Genomic DNA, 17,491 nt, shown 5'->3' with positions numbered 1-17,491 from the left:
GATGGTTGTACATACATATATGTTGTGGATTGTAGATAGCTAGTTTAGAGTCCTCGTGCATGTGTGTGAATGACATGTAGATTGTGACAACTAGTTATTTAATTTCATGAGGCGCTTGGATGAATGCAGCTCACTTCTATTAACTGGGTGCCAATTTCCATCCGCTGGGGTAAAAGTTTATAGGACTTCCGCTTATGCACCACCGAATAATTGATACAGCTCATATCATGATTTAATTGTCCACTTGACCGAGAAAAAAAAAAGACATATTTACACTGTCTAGATTCAAATCATACAATGCATGTTGTATGTTTTTTTTAGTTATGTGTGTATGCATGTCATACTTCATCATCAAGAACGTACAGACATGTGACGAGTCGTTTCCAACCAACCCATGGAGTTTATTTTAACACGGTTTTTCGTTTATTTTAAATTGAAGTTACATTTTACTTTGTTTCACATGCTTTTACTAGCACGTATGTCATAATAACTTTTAAAAAAGTCGTAGAAGTCAGGTCGTTATAATATAAATATTTTAATTTTATAAATACTTCCATAAAATATTTACATGGATAAATATGAAAAAAAAACATGATAATAAATTTGTATATAATGTTTTATAGATTTATATTTGATAATAAATTTAGAAAACAATTTAGAATTATTCAAAATTTATTTGATAATATGTCTATAAACCGTAAAAATAATTATAATTATCAACTAAATATTAAATTAATTGTCAACGATGATTAATTAACTCAAAATAAGTTTTATATTATTTAAAAAAAAAAAAAAAAAAAAGGGGTGCACGTGGAATTTCGTACAACCAAACAGGCGTAAACGTGGCGACATATTAGAGAAGCTCCGTAGTTGCGGGGAAGTTAGGGAGTTGGTGGAGCTTTGTGATTGGCTGTGACACGGTTACTTGTACCACATCGGAACTCCCATGCAATTATTGATTCACCAATTTGGAATTTTCCTTAGTTTTTTAAAGGAAAAGATCTTTTGTTTATTGCTATTTTCATTTTCAATACGTTTGAGTGTTCAAAAAAATGAAATTTTGATCAAACTCCTTCGTCAATAATTGTGATTCGAATAATTGGGTCGGATTTAACAAATGTTTTAATCCGACTCGATCTAACTTAAATAAGATTTAACAATTATGTGACCAAACGTATGAACTTCTTCTACCCATAATTGATTGATTAGTTTTGAAAATGATATCAGGCACTCATTTGATCAATCATGCTGATTATGGATTTATCCTAACTATGGATATTATATAAAAACAGGGGAACAATTATCTTAAACGTGGAAATTGTTGAAGTGGCCATCATAGAGAGGCTCGTTCTTGGTAAGGAGATCATATTGGAGAGATGATTTTCGAGTCGGATGCAAGAAAACTATCGAGAGAGAAAAGATCTAAATGAAATCATCGTATATGTTAGTTTTTACGAGGTTCTAAGAATGTTTGATTAATTTACCACAGTTAAATGGTGTGAAGGTTATCTTATTTATAATCAAATAAATTAAAAGGAAATGAAAATAGTAATAAATGAAAATAACAATAAATGGAAATAAAATAAATGGCGGTGATAAGGTAAATATTAGATATTTGCCTTATAATAAAATATCAAATATAATATACTAAATATCTTTAACTGGTTCCATCAATCATATCATATGTTTTAATAAAAACATAGCTTTAATTTAATAAATGAATTAAGTTTTTCAAACCATGCACAGCGTCGAGCTTAAAATGACGATTTTAATACATTTTGAATTGCTAAAATCAAACATGAAACGAAAATGTTATGACTAGAAGAAGAATGAAATGAATCTATGTGGCTATGACGTAGACAAGTAGAATTGTGACACAAGACACTGTGTTTTAGTGGTTGGAGCCCTCGCTCTATAGGTTTTATTTATATCTCGTCCCTCTGTTTATTTGACATAAATTTAGGTTATTTTGTATCTTAGTTAAGGGTAGACTCTTGCCTTTACCTGAAAAAATATAACGTGGTTCAAATATTTAAAAATATTCAGTAAGTGATCATACTATTGGCGTTGAAAAATGCAATCACATGCAACATAGTTTATGTTGAGACTTACTTTTCGTGACTATTGCTTCGGCTTTATTTTCTTCTCTAGTTAGGGTTGGATGCATAATATTTCTCTATGCATGATTCACGCACGAGCACATGAATCCACTAGGCGAGCTCGTATACGTAACCCTAAGATGTCTACGGAATAGCATATGCTCGTACTATGGAAAACCAATGGAAAGAAAGAAACTTGTATCAAATCATGATGTATGCATACGTACAAAAACATATTGAAGAAGTATCATGTGCTCATGACATTCAAAAGAGGTCTTGCATTTTAAATCATGGTAGATAGTTATGATTAACATCATACTTTTATACCTTTCATGACATAACCTTCCTATGAGAATACATGGATCAATATTCTCAAAGTACATACATCACGAGAAGTTCATAAGCTAATACAAGAAATAACACGTATAACCCACATAGTACTATTAGTCATACATTATACAATTCGTCAAACTTGAACAAAAAGTGTTCCAATAGTAAGCTCACTTGCCTTGTTGGCTTAAACTGGAAATACTAAATTTTCTGAGTTAATGTTCGTTTGATTCTATTTGTCGAGATCTGATTTTGAAGCTGGATTCGATTTGTGGTTTGGGTCCAATGAAACAATAACTTGTTGAGGATTATTGGGAGTGAGTCCCACATTAGCTAATTTAGGGAATGATCATGGGTTTACAAGGAATACATCTTCATCGACATGAGGCTTTTTGGGGAAGCTAAAAGCAAAGTATGGGAGCTTATGCTCAAAGTGGATAATATCATACCATTGTAGAGAGTCGTGATTCCTAACATAACCCACACCCTCTTTTCAGAAACAGATGAATGCTTTGTATACGTGTGAGTTCGATACCAACACTGCGAGGAAAGAGTCATCCTTGAAAGGAAGCTACTTCGGTGAGTGTCGTTCTTAAATTCTCTTTTCCAACTAGGTTAATTTTCGTGGGAATTGTTTATATTTGAGATAGAAGAATTTACCTTTTATTCAACTTTTGTTGTTTAAGAAAAATAATAATTCTATTTATGCATTTAGTTTTTTACAAATTCTTTTCTTTTTTTAATATAAAATCGTTTGTTCATTTTTTGCTATTGATATGTATCATGAAATCGTGTTTCCTACTAACATTTTGTTTATTTTATTATTATTATTGGTTTAGATCCTTTGTTCAGCTACATATGCTATCAAGCTAACGAAACCACACGTGGTGGGGAAGTGATAGACTTGAAGGCGGAGGAGAATGCGAGTCACTCTAGTCGAAAACGTAAAAAAAAACTCTGCATGGTGGGCCCTAAAGTATTTATTTGTCCTCTATAGGAGAGTGAGTAAGATAAAACAACTAGTGGCGATTTTATATATATTGAAGCCTGAGTCACAAGACGGATGAAAGCTGTCACTTTAACGATCCTAAATGCCTCGAGTATTACAAAGAGAACTCTAATTATGATGGGGACTTAGATAGGTCAAACTGATTTTGTAATTGTTGAGATGGATGACTTCAACATCATGTTAGGGATGGATTTCCTGCTTAAACACAAATTCATTCTCATGCCCCTAGTGAAAGGTCTAGTAGTAACAAGGTTCAACTCGACAATCATTCAAACTATCACCCATAAGCTAAAAGAGGTAAAGATGATGTCAGCACTACAGTTGAGAAGGGATCTACCAATGATGAACCCACGCTCACTATCATTACCATGGTTGAAGAGGGGAGCTTGAGTGAACTCGCTCCAACAGAAACCTCGCGACCACTATAAGAACACTATGACACAAAGCTAGAATGTCAGACAAAGAATTAAACGACCACAGACGTATGATTACGAGATTGATTTTATGTCGGGAGCGAGATCAACTGCCACAAACGTATGTCATATGACTCAACTTGAGCTAGCTTAATCCTACAAACAGCTAAATGAGTTTTTGATAGTCGGGTTCATTAGACCCGCAAAGACTCTTGTCAGTGATCACCTAAATATTAGAGAGAGACACCAAGCCAACACCCCTAATGAAAGAGGGAGACAAAGACAAACCTTTTGAGAAACTCACATTCACACAAAAATACCATACAAACGGATGAAGACAAGGGTCAGTTGAAAGCGTCGGTAACAACAATTGAGAGAGAGAGATCAAGTTGAGGTTAGATCAACTCTGATTTCAAAGCAACAGGAACCAAAGACTAGTGCAAAAACACTAGAGACTAGTCAAAGTTATCAACAAAGTCGAGAAGGCATCATTTAGGATCTAACTAGTCCTATGGACGCGGACTAGCTTTGTTGTTGTCCACTCAGTAACTTGAAACACTACTATCTCGACCAAGAACACACCAAACACAAGGAGTTGCTATGACCCCACGCAATGAAGAAGAGTTTCCCAGAAAAGAAAGTCTGAGTCTGCAAAAGAAAGTCTGAGAGACTCCGACAGGGAAGACATGAAAAGTCGACGAATCGAAAAGGGTTTTCAACAGTTTCTGGTAGATTGGAAGAGACTCCTCAATGTTGGATCAGCTTGAAGTGCATCGAGAGACCAAAAGTCAACCTCATCCTACATCACTGAGTTCATGAAGAGTTAGATAATAGAGACGTCAACCAATTGAGTGGGGGAGGATGTCATAGTCATACTTGTCTAAGGCATATTGTCTGGGCCACGTGTCAGATGTCCCATTCATGCTTGTCCAAGACATGTTATCCAAAGTCGGATGCCCGTTCCTAACACCTTTTACTTGCTTTCATGTTAGACAGGCATTACTACTTCTTGTATCAATACGGGGGTGTATGACCAATCACCAAGATCATGTCTCCCACGTCATGACTAAAATGTCAAAAATTGTACTAAAGGAAAATATGAGTAGTTGTCAATTCTTCCAAATTGCTTTCAACAGATTTTGCTCCCTCACGCTCACGTTTACTACAACATTCCTTTTAAACATTTCACGAGACTTGATCATACATCAAGGTTGTCTGCAAAATCCAACTTCGACTAATTTGTTCGACAAGTTAGAATAAGTGTCACAAAATCGCTGTCCCGCTGCCTCAAATGTGCAATTATGACACTTGACACTATATAAAGGAGAACGATACCACTTATCTAAATGGCATGGTATAGAGAATGCATCAACAAATCCAATAGAACTTTCGACATGAAACATTTATCAACAAGAAACATGATAGAGTTGGCATTCAGTGTGTTAAAAAGGAGGTGTCGAAGGAAAAACCTTCTACTCGATTCAAGTCCAATGTCGAACACATGTTATGTTGCCTCCACAACCTTATCACTAGAGGGATGGACCCAAACACAACCTTCGAGAATGGGATGAAGTGGATTCATCCTCTAGCGGCATAGATAGAGATAAGATATTACAAGTGGTAATGCATGTTTTTCTAACATAATAGTCATCCTAAAATATCTTCATGATTGGTGAGGCGTACATATGTATGCAACATAAACAACATGAGAAATGAAGTGATTTTGGTTATTCTATAAAACCACTGCCAAATATGTCCTCAGAAGTGTATGTCGTGCGAGATATACAGAGTGACGAAAAGGCAATAGAAATAGTGATTGTTCAAATTATCATAATCTGTGTAGATCTCTATAATTACACGAAATTAAGGTAAACGAACTATAAAAAAAACAATAATAATAAGAAAAGGAAAAAAAAAAAACTATAAAACAAGGATAAGGAGCAAGTGCAAATGAGTTTCACATTGCATTTTGTAATTCAGAAGCTCGGTTCTGAATTCTGATCAACCCAATGTAGTTCTCAATTCAAAATTTCGGGATAGTTTTGACGATATGCGGATAAAGTACCTCATCTTCTGGTTTAACATATCCATTTCTGATCCATCATCGTGAATGGCAAGGGTCTCATTTTGATTCAAAGACTAGGTGAGGAACACCAACACAAAAAGGATGATGAACAAAGCCACCAAGAACAAGATCATCATTAGCTGGCCCTTGGCGCTGGCCTTCTTCATGACAACAGCTACTTTTTTCTGTAAGAGTCAATACAAAAAAGGTTTAATCTTTATTATTGGAAACTTGAAGGTGATTTTGTGCATATGGCAAGCATTGAGATAATGAACACACCTGAACAAAATCGAGGCGATTTGATGTACTGTCCATTTCATTTCCAAGATCGTCAATAATTTTATCCTGCACAGATTTTTTTCAAGTTTTAGAAAATCGAACCAGATTGCTTATGTATAACAGAATCAATTGGCAGCACTGCAGCCTACAAAATCTACACCTGCAATTTGAGCTCTTCATGTATTGTAAGCCCAACACCTCCAATTCTCTCCACGCTTGCACTCAACTCATCCAACTCCTCGTCCTGCCGCCTATATTAAATTCAACAGGGAAACAAAATCCAGGTGAGCAAACAAGTACTCCACATAAACAGCCCCAGGTTTGGACGGAAAAGTGCTAACGAACAATGACATCTCATTTTATTCTGTTGTTTTGATACTTCATCATTATACTTTAAGCAGGAAGGATTCAGATAACAACCAAATTAAGATGCACAAACGTTACTTTATGAGAAGCAGCTGTCGATCTGATTCAGATGTGATGAAGTCATCATTCGCTTGGTGGGCTGTATATAAGTTTGATCTGTCTGTTTCGTGCGGATTTGGTAATCTCATCAATTCTCGACGCATCCCATTAGAACTAGCAGTTCCAGCTTGCTCCTTTCCAGCTCCCACTACTTTCTTGACATTTCCAACCTAATAAAGTATCAAAAAGAAACGTAAATACATAGAAGATGCTTTGTTCAAGCTATTTAGAAGAACTGACGCATTCCTGAATATCTTGAGTCATTACAATAAACAAGAAGCACATGCAACTATATGGAAAGAAACAAAGATTACAAAAAAAAGGCTCACCTGTGTCCTAGCTGTACTCGTCCATCTCCTTCGTCTTTCAAGTTCTGCATCATCAATGCCATACCAAGAAGGATCTCTAGCTGCCACAACAATAGCTTTGTCCAGTTCATCCACCTTCCTATCAAGAAAGCTGACTTTCAGAGAAAGTTTATGTTACAAGTCAAAATTAGGAGCACCAGTTGCAACATATTGAATCATTTACAATGCTTAAAAGTCAGAACAAATGCTATCCAATCTTTTCGATATAATTCAAAAAAAAAAAAAAGGTTCACAACAAATAAAAGAAGCGGACATGATGGTTTAAAAATTGAGAATTTACCTGCCATTCAATGCTCTCGCAGGCAGCGAGCAACTCTTTTGTGAGTTGTACTCTCTCTCCTAGATCGGAAGATATCCTTTCCCATTGGTGAAAACTTGATTGCAGTTTATCGATCTAATAGGATGAAAAATCACATTATAAGAAAATGCACATGTTACCAAACAAAATGGCAGAAAAACATAGACTTTAAAAACATCTATCCTCCAATAAGTATCTCTCCAATCTCTCCAATCTTCCCCATGGGTTTCTAGAAGAGCCTCTAACCTCACCATTGGTATATTCAAAAAGATGAGAATTTGTACTTACTTACAATGATATTATGCCATAAGGTATAAAAATCATGCTGGAATTGCCAAAGCAATTTAGCCAACAGGGCTTTGCTTCTAGTCCTTACGTTCAACCTGTGCCTACACCCCCCCGAGGTCCACCAATTAAGAAACCACCTCCCAGCTCACAAAGTTCAAAATTTTCCTCCTCATCAACCCCTTCCCAATAAGAAATCTCTCATCAATTTCTCAATTGTCTCGCTTATTGCACTAGGCACTCTAAACAATCACATATAGTAATCGGGATACCATTTAGGCTGTCTCACCGTTGAAGAAAAAACCTTTCCTCCAAGATGCGAATCTCCTTCAAATCTTTCTTTCGACAGGGTCCTAAAACATAAGGCTCCTAGGCTTAAGAAATGCTCTGACCTCACACCCCACAAAGGTCACCCATCTGCCCAATTTTAGTAGAATTAACTTAAGATCTAACATTTGCGTTATCAATCCTAAGAACTAAAATACCCTAAAAATATTAAGTTTTGATTCAAATTAAGAAAGATCCCTCCTTTCGAGACAGAAAAAATTGTATCATCAACAAATTAAAGTAAAACAAGGCCACTCTATCCTTCCAATCTAAAACCCCTGCTGAATGTTACCCTACAATCATTTTGTAATAACTCTACTACGATGTCCACTACAAAGAGGAAAAGAAAATGAGAGAGAAGGTCACAATTCCACAATGTCCATTTATACCCAAACCCCTTCTTCACAACGATCTACAAGAAAAATCTCAATCCACGATCATAAGCCTTCTCAAAATCAATCTTAAAGATGACCCCTTTCCCACTAATGGGATCTATAATCCTCAATAGCCTCATTAGCTGTAGGCTTTGCTCTGAAATTGTCATGGGGAGAACCTTTCTAAGTCAATCAACCAACACCTTGGCAAAGATCTTCTCATCTTATACACATTAGTCATGAGGCTGATAGACCGAAAATCTCGAACCTCATAGTCTATCCTTCTTCAAAATATGGCAAACAAAAGTTTTATGTAAAGTTCTACCCAAAATGCCACTCTCAAAGAACTCATCTGAGCAATCTTCAAAAGTCCTTGATAAACTCTCAATTATCTTGGAGAAAGATCATAAGAAAACACATGGAGACATAGAGCAACGTTTCCCAAGAACCATCCTTCTAACTTCCTCCCATTGAGAAGTGAGAGTCCAACATAGCTTAGTCTACACTCCAATCCACGTCCTCTAGAAAAGCTTTGAGAGCCACTACACGATCATATAGAGAAGAAAGAAAAAAAAAGGAGCACTTCCCCCTCAATCCCCTAGTCCCTTTTCAACACCACCTTGGCCTCATTCTCAATGGAGCCAACAAAGTTCTTGTCCGTGAAAATAGGCCAGATTACATCACTAGCTCACTAGACATTGTTTTTTCTTCCCTTTTTTTTTTTTTCCTTTTTTTTCTTTTTTTCTTTTCCAACACTCATTTTCCAGTCTANAAAAAAAAAAAAAAAAAAAAAAAAAAAAAAAAAAAAAAAAAAAAAAAAAAAAAAAAAAAAAAAAAAAAAAAAAAAAAAAGGCTCTTCCATAAGAGTATCATTAAGCACTACATCTTCCTTCTTGACCCTCATCCCCAAAAATGTCTCTACTCCTAGACTTCAACACCCCCTTTTGAGTGCGCACAGCTTCCTTCTAGAGCCTCAACCTAACAACACCACGAGAATGAGGTTGTAAAGTAAGGGTGAGACAACCCACATATTCTCAAACCTGAAAGGATATGGGGCCTAACTCAAAGACCTGAGTCCAAACAATGCCACCAATGGTCCAAAGCAACTTTAAGCCCCAAAACATGCCTCATGTAACGATCATGTTTGTCCCATGTATGTTGCTTGTGGCCGCATGTCGGATGTCTCAGTCATGTTTGTCCATGATGTGTTGTCCATGACCACATGCCCGTTCCAAACCCCTTTTACTTGTTTTCATGTATAGTTAGGTTTCTATTATTCCTATCGTAACAATACGGGGGTGCATGATTGTTCACCAAAATCAGGTCTACACCCGCCAAAGTTAAAATGCCCCAATATGTATTATAAGGGATGTGACTAATCGTCAATTCTTCCTACCTAGGTTATATGCTATAAAAGCAATGGTTGTTGCTTATTTGTTTTTAGCCTATAACATTGCTTTCTTACAAATTGTTTTCAACACATTTCTCGCTCATGTTTTCTAAAATGCTCTCTCAAACATGACCAAGGTTCGATCATAGAACCGAATTATCTACGACTTACGATTTTCATACGACTGACTTGTTTGTCAGGTTGAAACAAGTGTCGTTTAATCGATGTCCCGCTGTCACAAGAGTGCGATTGAGACAAGTGGTATCCGAGCCAAGTTCGCTCCTAGTATTGAAACATGTCCACTGCAAAACAATTGGGTAAGTCCCGAGCTAACCGATTGGTAGAGATCAAAGATCACTTGCTCTACATTAGTGAAGTTCTTAAGGGAATGAGGCTTTTGGAGTCCCACATGAACGAGAGTGCCGCTAAAGTAAACAGGATCAATGAAATGGCAAGCCGCCTTGAGGCAATGTCGGTCCATGAATTAATGGTTAGGGTCAAGGCCTTAAAAGACAGTCACAACTACTGGTGACTTCAAGCGTGGGAATAGATCAACATGCTCTTATCGCCCAAATGGAAGAATGTATCGAGGGCCTAGACAATGCCGAACAAGCAATCATTCAGATTATCTCAAAAATGTCTGAGGATTTGAGATTCCCTTGGAATAGTCAAGGCTGAAGTGGCAGATTTGAGCGCCAAGTTAAACCTCACTATGAAAGCGGTAGGGAACCAAACTCCAACTTGGGGTGCGGTCTAGTTTAACAAAGTGAAGGTCTCAAAGCCTAAGCACTTATGTGGGGCTCGAGACACTAAGGTTTAGAGAATTTTATCTTAGACTTTGAACAATACTTTAAGCCACAAATACTGTGGCAGAAGAGGCGAAGGTCATGTTGGCCATAATGCATCTAATGATGCAAAGTTGTGGTGGAGATCCAAGTACCCACATTCAATATGGCCAATGTACCATGGACACTTGGGAGAGTTTAAAACAAGAACTCCACTTACAATTCTTACAAATTGTTTTCAACACATTTCCTCACTCACGTTTTCTAAAATGCTTTCTCAGAATGTGACCAAGGTTCAATCATACATTTGAATCTTCCGCGACTTACGATTTTCATACAACTAACTTGTTCGACAGGTTAGAACGAGTGTCGCACAATCGTTGTCCCACTGCCACAAGAGTGTGATTGTGACACCTCGCATTAATAAAAGCATCTATCCACTCTTTAAATGACGAGAACATACCAATCCAACTTCAAGCAAGCGGTTGGATCAAGTAAAATTCCCATTAACTAAGGGTGGATGGAAACAAAAGGCAATCCTCAATAAAACATTAAAATGTCTCACAGACCGGGTTATTCTTCCTCCTTAACACCTTCCCTCGAGGAAATCAAAAACATTAAAGTCCCCTACCAAACACCCCACACAAGCCAAAGAGCCAACCCACCTCTTCCTGAAATTCCTTCTTAGCCCTCTATCTCAAAGGGCCATACACTGTCGTCACCCACCCCTCCACCTCAAGAGGTTTAACAACACTAACATCCTACATCATAACAATACCCCTAGAGGCACCCAAGGTCGCCAAATAACCCCATCCTACCTTCTTCCCTAAGGACTCCTCAAAAGTTCATATACTTAGTTTCGATCAAAACAACAATGATTGGATTCTCCTTAGTAATAAACTCCCTAACCAATCTATTTTATACCTTGCTTAAACCCTCTAATGTTCAAAGAGATCACCTTCATTTTAAAACCTCAAAGAACTACCTTTATTCCCTTCTAATTTAGGGAACGCCCCAAATTTTTTAACTGCCAAACCCTCTATCCCCCTTTTGCTTCCTCCTACTTCATCTTTACCTACAAACCTAAATTGGGAGAGGAACCTTGCCACCCAACAAAGGACCCTCTATGGATAGCACATGCATGCCAGCTGAAGCTAAAAGGGCACACATCAACAACCAATGAAAATAATAACCTCCATTAATGACACATCGAGAATACCTAGTTGATTAAACACAATAAAAAGGATCTCTCATAACACCCTCTAAGGCTACCAAATGAACTCCCTCCACTAATCATCCTCTACCCTCAACACAAGCCAAAGAAGCTAAACACAAGGCAAAGAAAATAGAACAAACCTCTCTCACAATTAAGTAACGACTTGATGAGGCACAATAAAACTATAAATAGGGAAAGGATTAAGGAAGTGAGGAGGAAATGGAGGAAATGGATGAGAAAGACATCCAAACTGATTCCTACCCCAATGGCAAGTAAGGAGAAAAAGGCCCAGATCCAGCCACCTTCCTCTCTCTCACATTAAATGTGTAAGGCAAAAAATCTAAAGGAAAATGTACTGATTATCTGAGGCTTCAAACTAACCCCAAGGAGCAATTGGTAAGGAACTTTTGGGATCAAGCACACCTTGTTGTTACCTTCCAAAGACAAGGTTTCAACACTTAGGACAAAATGCAGACGAAGGAAAACATGCCTAATTGGGTGAGACTTCAAAGCTAACCCCAAGGAACAATTAGAGAGGGACTGTTGGGATCAAGCACACCCTGTTGTGCCCTTCCAAAGACAAGCTTTCACTACTCCTCTACATTTGTGCCCATCCAAAGACAACTTTCACTGCTCCTCTGCATTCATGCCCTTCCAAAGACAAGCTTTCACTATTCCTCTACATTAACCCCTCCTAATTAACTTCACGAATATCATGGGGCATTAAACTAATAGATAGAATTTGCTCAGGGAAACTACACTATCATCAATCTTCTTATTCCCTCCCACTTCAAACATTTAACCCAACTAGGGAAGTCTTGATCCTTCAACATTGGAGAAGATAAAAAGTATTCATCTTCAGAATAACTAACACTTCAAGGATCAGACGGGTAGCCCTCCCTTTGACCCACTCAAACTGTCCAGGTGCCTTCCCCACTTCACTCTCCAAAAAACCCACGGTATCATCAACACCCATCATATTAACACCATCCTCATAAGCCTCTTTGAACAATTAACGAATATCCAATATGGTACTGAGATGTCATGTTTAACTGTCCAGGTGCCTTCCCCACTTCACTCTCCAAAAAAACCCCCACGGTATCATCAACACCCATCATATAAACACCATCCTCATAAGCCTCTTTGAACAATTAACGAACATCCAATATGGTATTGAGATGTCATGTTTAACTTAACTGTTCATAATTTGAAGATGAACTTTTCAAATGGAAGGTTGTATATTGGCCTGTGGCTATCATCTCACAGAATATTAGTGACAAATACAAAGGACAAGGTAGATTTTTAGAGATAAAGAAAAATCTCAATAAGATCGGAAAGATGTCAACTTATGAAGAAAAAGGATGAATTTACATCCATATTTTTTCTTTCACAAAAAATTTCAATCACTGATAGTTGCTAAATGTTCATCTTGGGAGTTGTGATTTAACGTGCATTCTATCTCCACATTGGACATCCGAGATCTAGTTAGATTTATATTTCATATATTCGTGTAACAACTTTCATTATGTCTCGTATGTTGACGAGGGTTCTTTTTGCAGCAAGCAAGCATAGTCACAAGTTTGTCTCGCTATTTCCACTCTCCAGTTTTCCTGTTCTAATTCACATTCTTTAGCTTTAAACAACCAATTAAATATTGCAGATAAACAAAAACATAGGTTCAAGAAGCTTAATGTAAATGACAATGCGAGCATAATTCAAGCACTACAGACAATCATAACTGGATGCAAGCAACAAACTTACAGATTCTTGAATCTCATCTTTTACAACATAAAACGGATCTTGAGCCGATGGCATATTCAACTGCAATTAATAAAAATTAACACAATGAATTCCAGAAATCAATATTTGTCTGCAGTTAACTGAATGAAAGAAAAACAGAACTCTCACACCCTCAAATCAACTTAATTTCATTCTCAATCGCAGAGAAAACAGATTGGACTTGTAAAATTTGTATGCCCTAATAATCAATAGATACAAATTTAATTTGGGTCAGCCTGTGGACACCTTGTAGAATATCGAATCCTAAGTAGGTGGCCAGTCCACAGGGCAAAGTTCAAGATCAAGATCACAGAGAAGCATCACTCCCTAGAGTTCAGTGTCTTTAAAACCAAGATTAGTCCGATAGGTACCAGACAACATTGACTATTAACCTTGCTTTCCTAACTTTTTCAAGAAAATTGATTGTGAGAACGGATTCCTTTGGGTGCATAAATCTCTACCGTTCGAGAAAGAAAACGCATCTCGTAAGGAAAAACAACCCTAAACAAGATAAAGGAAAAGACAACAATCCAGCAGACGAACAAAACCCTATCTATTCCTCAACAGAACGATCAATCTCCCACCGTCGTCAGACCAAATACACAAAAACCATTAATCAAAGGAAGGAAAAGACGAACCAGAAAACAAAATCCAGAAACCAAAAGAATCACAAATCGAAGGCCAAGAACACGATCAAAAGGAAGTGGATCGAGAATCCAGAAGGAAAAGGATACTTGCCAGAACGCGAAAAACCCAATCGCGTGATGAGATCTAACGAACGAAGACTGATGAGAGAAATGAGAGAGGATATGGGGTGGGGATTAAGCTGGAATCTTCTGAGAGTATGAGGTGACGGTTAAGATCTACGCTGACATGTCAGTATATGAAATTAAATAATTGGGTTTTAAAAAATTTAATATAATTTAGGTTTCATTCTACAAATGTATATTTTTTTTCACTCCATAAACATAAATTTTAGAATTAATTAGTCATATTATTTTAAAATTAATTTTTATATTAAAAAATAGTCAAATAATGATTTCATAATAAAACACATTTCAAATTTAATTGAAGAAAAGTCAATGGAACCAATTTTAAATTTTTACTTTAAAAAAAATGTTAATCATAATGTGGTGGCCTAAATATGACAAAAAGCAAAGCAAAGCAAAGCAAAGGAGTGCGTTTTGATTTTAAATTAACGCCTCACCCCGACCAAATCCTTGCAACCCAATTCACCCGCGGTCAGCTCGTAACCCACGCACGACTCGCGCCTCGACCCGAAAGGACCTGCTCACGTGGTGGCCTCATGTTGCACCATGTGGCACACCTGTTGCGCAACACACTCCAATCGGCTTGGCTCTGNCCCTTTTTTTTTTTTTTTTGTCCAAATTCCACCGTTTCGACCTCCCTACTGAAATCGTTTAATGTCATATTTCACAATTTCAGTTGGAGTTAAAATTACTATTGTGAAATACTAACAAAAGTGACGAACGATCCAATAGGAAACGACGACCGACGATAATTTGGAACGCTTTCGAGGAGCGGGAGCTTACATAAATTGTATTAGGGAGAACGCTGGTTAAGGCTAACCAAGTAAATGGCCCTACTGTCGTTAGGTTATGAATTGAATGTTGTATGTTGACACGTGCTCGTGGTTTTCGCAAGTGTCATAAACCGTATATTTAGATTGTTATGAAATAGTACGTAATGCTATGCGATGTGATTTCTGTGCTATTTTTGGATGAATTGTTATGTTTTATGATGCGATGTGTTATGAATGTACTGACATACGCATGAGAGACAACGATAAATGATATGTAAGACATTATGAGAAATGACATGAAAAATTTAGGGACCTTATGCACGATTGTGTGCTCATGTATTGGGGGATACCTATTATTTAACGATATAGTACGGACGTGTACACTACTAGGTATGAGAATGATCATTATTAGGGGTGTACATGGTCCGGGTTGGAGGGATAACCCAACCCAACCCGAAACTTTTGTTATTATATGCATAAAATTTATTAAATTTAAATTTGGCAGGAGTCTAACCAGGATGTTAATGTCCTTGGACTGAACTCAATACCACTCTGGCAAATCCATTAATACAGAATTATTCTTAATATATTTTACATATTTTTATTTGGCTCGGGTCAACCCGAAGGTTTTACCCATGAACCCGAAACCGAACCGACTCAGTTCGGGTTCAGAAAAATGAACCAAACCCTACCCGAAATACTAATCCAACCCAACCCAACCTTTATAGTTCGGGTTGGGTTGGTCCGGGTTGTCGGGTTGCCGGGTTGAATGTACACCCCTAATCATTATGTTTGACATAATGTTGCTGTGACGGTCACTACTTCTAACGGGTGTCCGGCATCAAGAGCTCTCAAAGTATGCTCGCCCGTCTAGAAAAGGGGCCTAGGAGGTGTGCAAATCGACTGGTAGGTCCATACTTGCACGTGTGGGTCGCGTGTAGGAAATTAATTACCATCCAAGTTGCCCGTTAGGGTAGTCGCGATAGGAAAACATACTGTTATAATTGGTCTCATGCATGCATTCGTATGTTCTTGCATTATAACTCCATAGGGGGTTTATTACTAAGTATTTTTAAATATTCAAGCCTCGTGCTACTACATCTTTTCAGATAAAGGCAAGGCGCCTATGTAAGACTGACATAGACATCGAAATCCCAAGACTGTGGCACATGCATAGAATAGATTCACATTTAATTTTTGTAGTATAGGTTGAACTGTCTTTTCCTTTAATAGTATAGGTTGAGTTGTATTTCCATTGAGTAGTATATAGGTTATAGTATAGGGCGTTTCATTTTATATTGTTTTCGTGTATTTATTTTCTTTGTATTAGTTTTATTCCAAGGTAATAAATGAAGCGGCAAAGTTTAATGTTGACTTTTTGATAAAAAAAAATAAATAGAGTTAATTCCGTAATAAATGTTCAGAACAACATGCACCTTAGGTTAAGTATGAAATTTACTCATCTACACCATGTTTTCTTGAGAGATTCGTTAATATTTTGGTAAGAGTTAAGCTTTTGGTCGATCCACTAAGTGGTCGACTTAATCAATCTTGGACAACTTATTGAGGGTAAGTATTGAGATATAATATTTGGAGAGTGTATGTTAATCAGATCCAACTTGTCTTTACGAGTGTAGATAAATAACACCTAAGTTGTCTTTATAAGTGTAGTCAATAACACCCAAGTTGTCTTTGAGAAGAGAGTGTAGGCCAATAACACTTTTGTCTTCCCATTTAAAAAGAATACCCTAGTTGATCAGAGTGATGAATATAATAAAGATGTGTTAAATAAACATCCGAAGTTTTGAAGTTGGATAATAACACCAAGATCGGTGCTCTTGATCACTTGAGAGGTTGTGAGCTACCTTTGAGCATCTTTGAGCTTGGTGAGAAATTTGAACTTGAATATACGAACATCTTGAATATGAAGATACAAACAAAAAGAAAATACGAACATCTTGAATATGCCATCTTTGAGCTTGGTGAGAAATTTGAAGATGCTTATAACGTATTATTGGATGATCGGTGGCTGTAAAGGCTTCATTGATTGACTTAGTTGATAAACTGCGGCGGTAAAGGCTCCCCTAATTGAGTTAGGGTTTAGTTTTGGCTCGAATACCAAACCTTAACTCAAGAGGAAATTTTGATATTTAAGAATACCAAGATCAGTGCTCTGATATCATGTTAAGAATGAGAAATAGAAATAAAATTGAAATCGAGGGTGGGTGTATTGTCATTGATATTCATAACCTTTAAATAGGATACAAGCTACTAAATAATATTTATAAAAAAAGATATAAACTAATTAAATATTGAAAATAAAATAAAATATACTATAAATTAAATTATAAATAATATAATATCTAATATATATTCCATAAATAATATATACGTAAGTCCAACTCTAATAATTGAACGAGTTTTTTTTTTTTTTTTTTTTTTTTTTTTTTTTTTTTTTTTTTTTTT

General features: G+C 36.7%; 1 protein-coding gene across 3 annotated transcripts; it reads right to left on the bottom strand.

Moving 5' to 3' along the window:
• Window positions 1–5,641: 5,641 nt before the first annotated feature.
• On the bottom strand, window positions 5,642–14,318 carry LOC111784404 (syntaxin-61-like). Of its 3 annotated transcripts, none has more exons than XM_023665113.1 (8): window positions 14,221–14,318; window positions 13,465–13,524; window positions 7,309–7,422; window positions 6,990–7,103; window positions 6,640–6,830; window positions 6,356–6,446; window positions 6,196–6,261; window positions 5,642–6,101 (listed from the first exon to the last, which is right to left on the bottom strand). In XM_023665113.1, exons 2-8 carry the CDS (start codon window positions 13,516–13,518, stop codon window positions 5,991–5,993), a joined length of 741 nt encoding a protein of 246 aa, XP_023520881.1. In that variant the 5' UTR covers window positions 13,519–13,524; window positions 14,221–14,318; the 3' UTR covers window positions 5,642–5,990. The 3 variants fall into 3 exon arrangements, with proteins under 3 accessions (XP_023520881.1, XP_023520880.1, XP_023520882.1); XM_023665112.1 differs by having other exon boundaries at window positions 14,121–14,277; XM_023665114.1 differs by lacking the exon at window positions 14,221–14,318 and adding an exon at window positions 13,729–13,753.
• Window positions 14,319–17,491: the final 3,173 nt, after the last annotated feature.

Source organism: Cucurbita pepo, unplaced genomic scaffold (genome assembly GCF_002806865.2).
Source record: "Cucurbita pepo subsp. pepo cultivar mu-cu-16 unplaced genomic scaffold, ASM280686v2 Cp4.1_scaffold000194, whole genome shotgun sequence".
Taxonomy (NCBI): Eukaryota; Viridiplantae; Streptophyta; class Magnoliopsida; order Cucurbitales; family Cucurbitaceae; genus Cucurbita; species Cucurbita pepo.
Note: the sequence above shows the minus strand (reverse complement) of the source record. Positions and strands in the feature narration are given on the sequence as shown.

Coding starts and splice junctions, on each gene's coding strand:
- LOC111784404 (XM_023665113.1), bottom strand. CDS start 13,518: ATGCCATCGGCTCAAGATCCGTTTTATGTTGTAAAAGATGAGATTCAA. Junction 6,831..6,989: donor CGAGTACAGCTAGGACACAG/GTGAGCCTTTTT, acceptor ATACTTTATTAG/GTTGGAAATGTCAAGAAAGT. Junction 6,447..6,639: donor CGACAGCTGCTTCTCATAAA/GTAACGTTTGTG, acceptor AATTTAATATAG/GCGGCAGGACGAGGAGTTGG.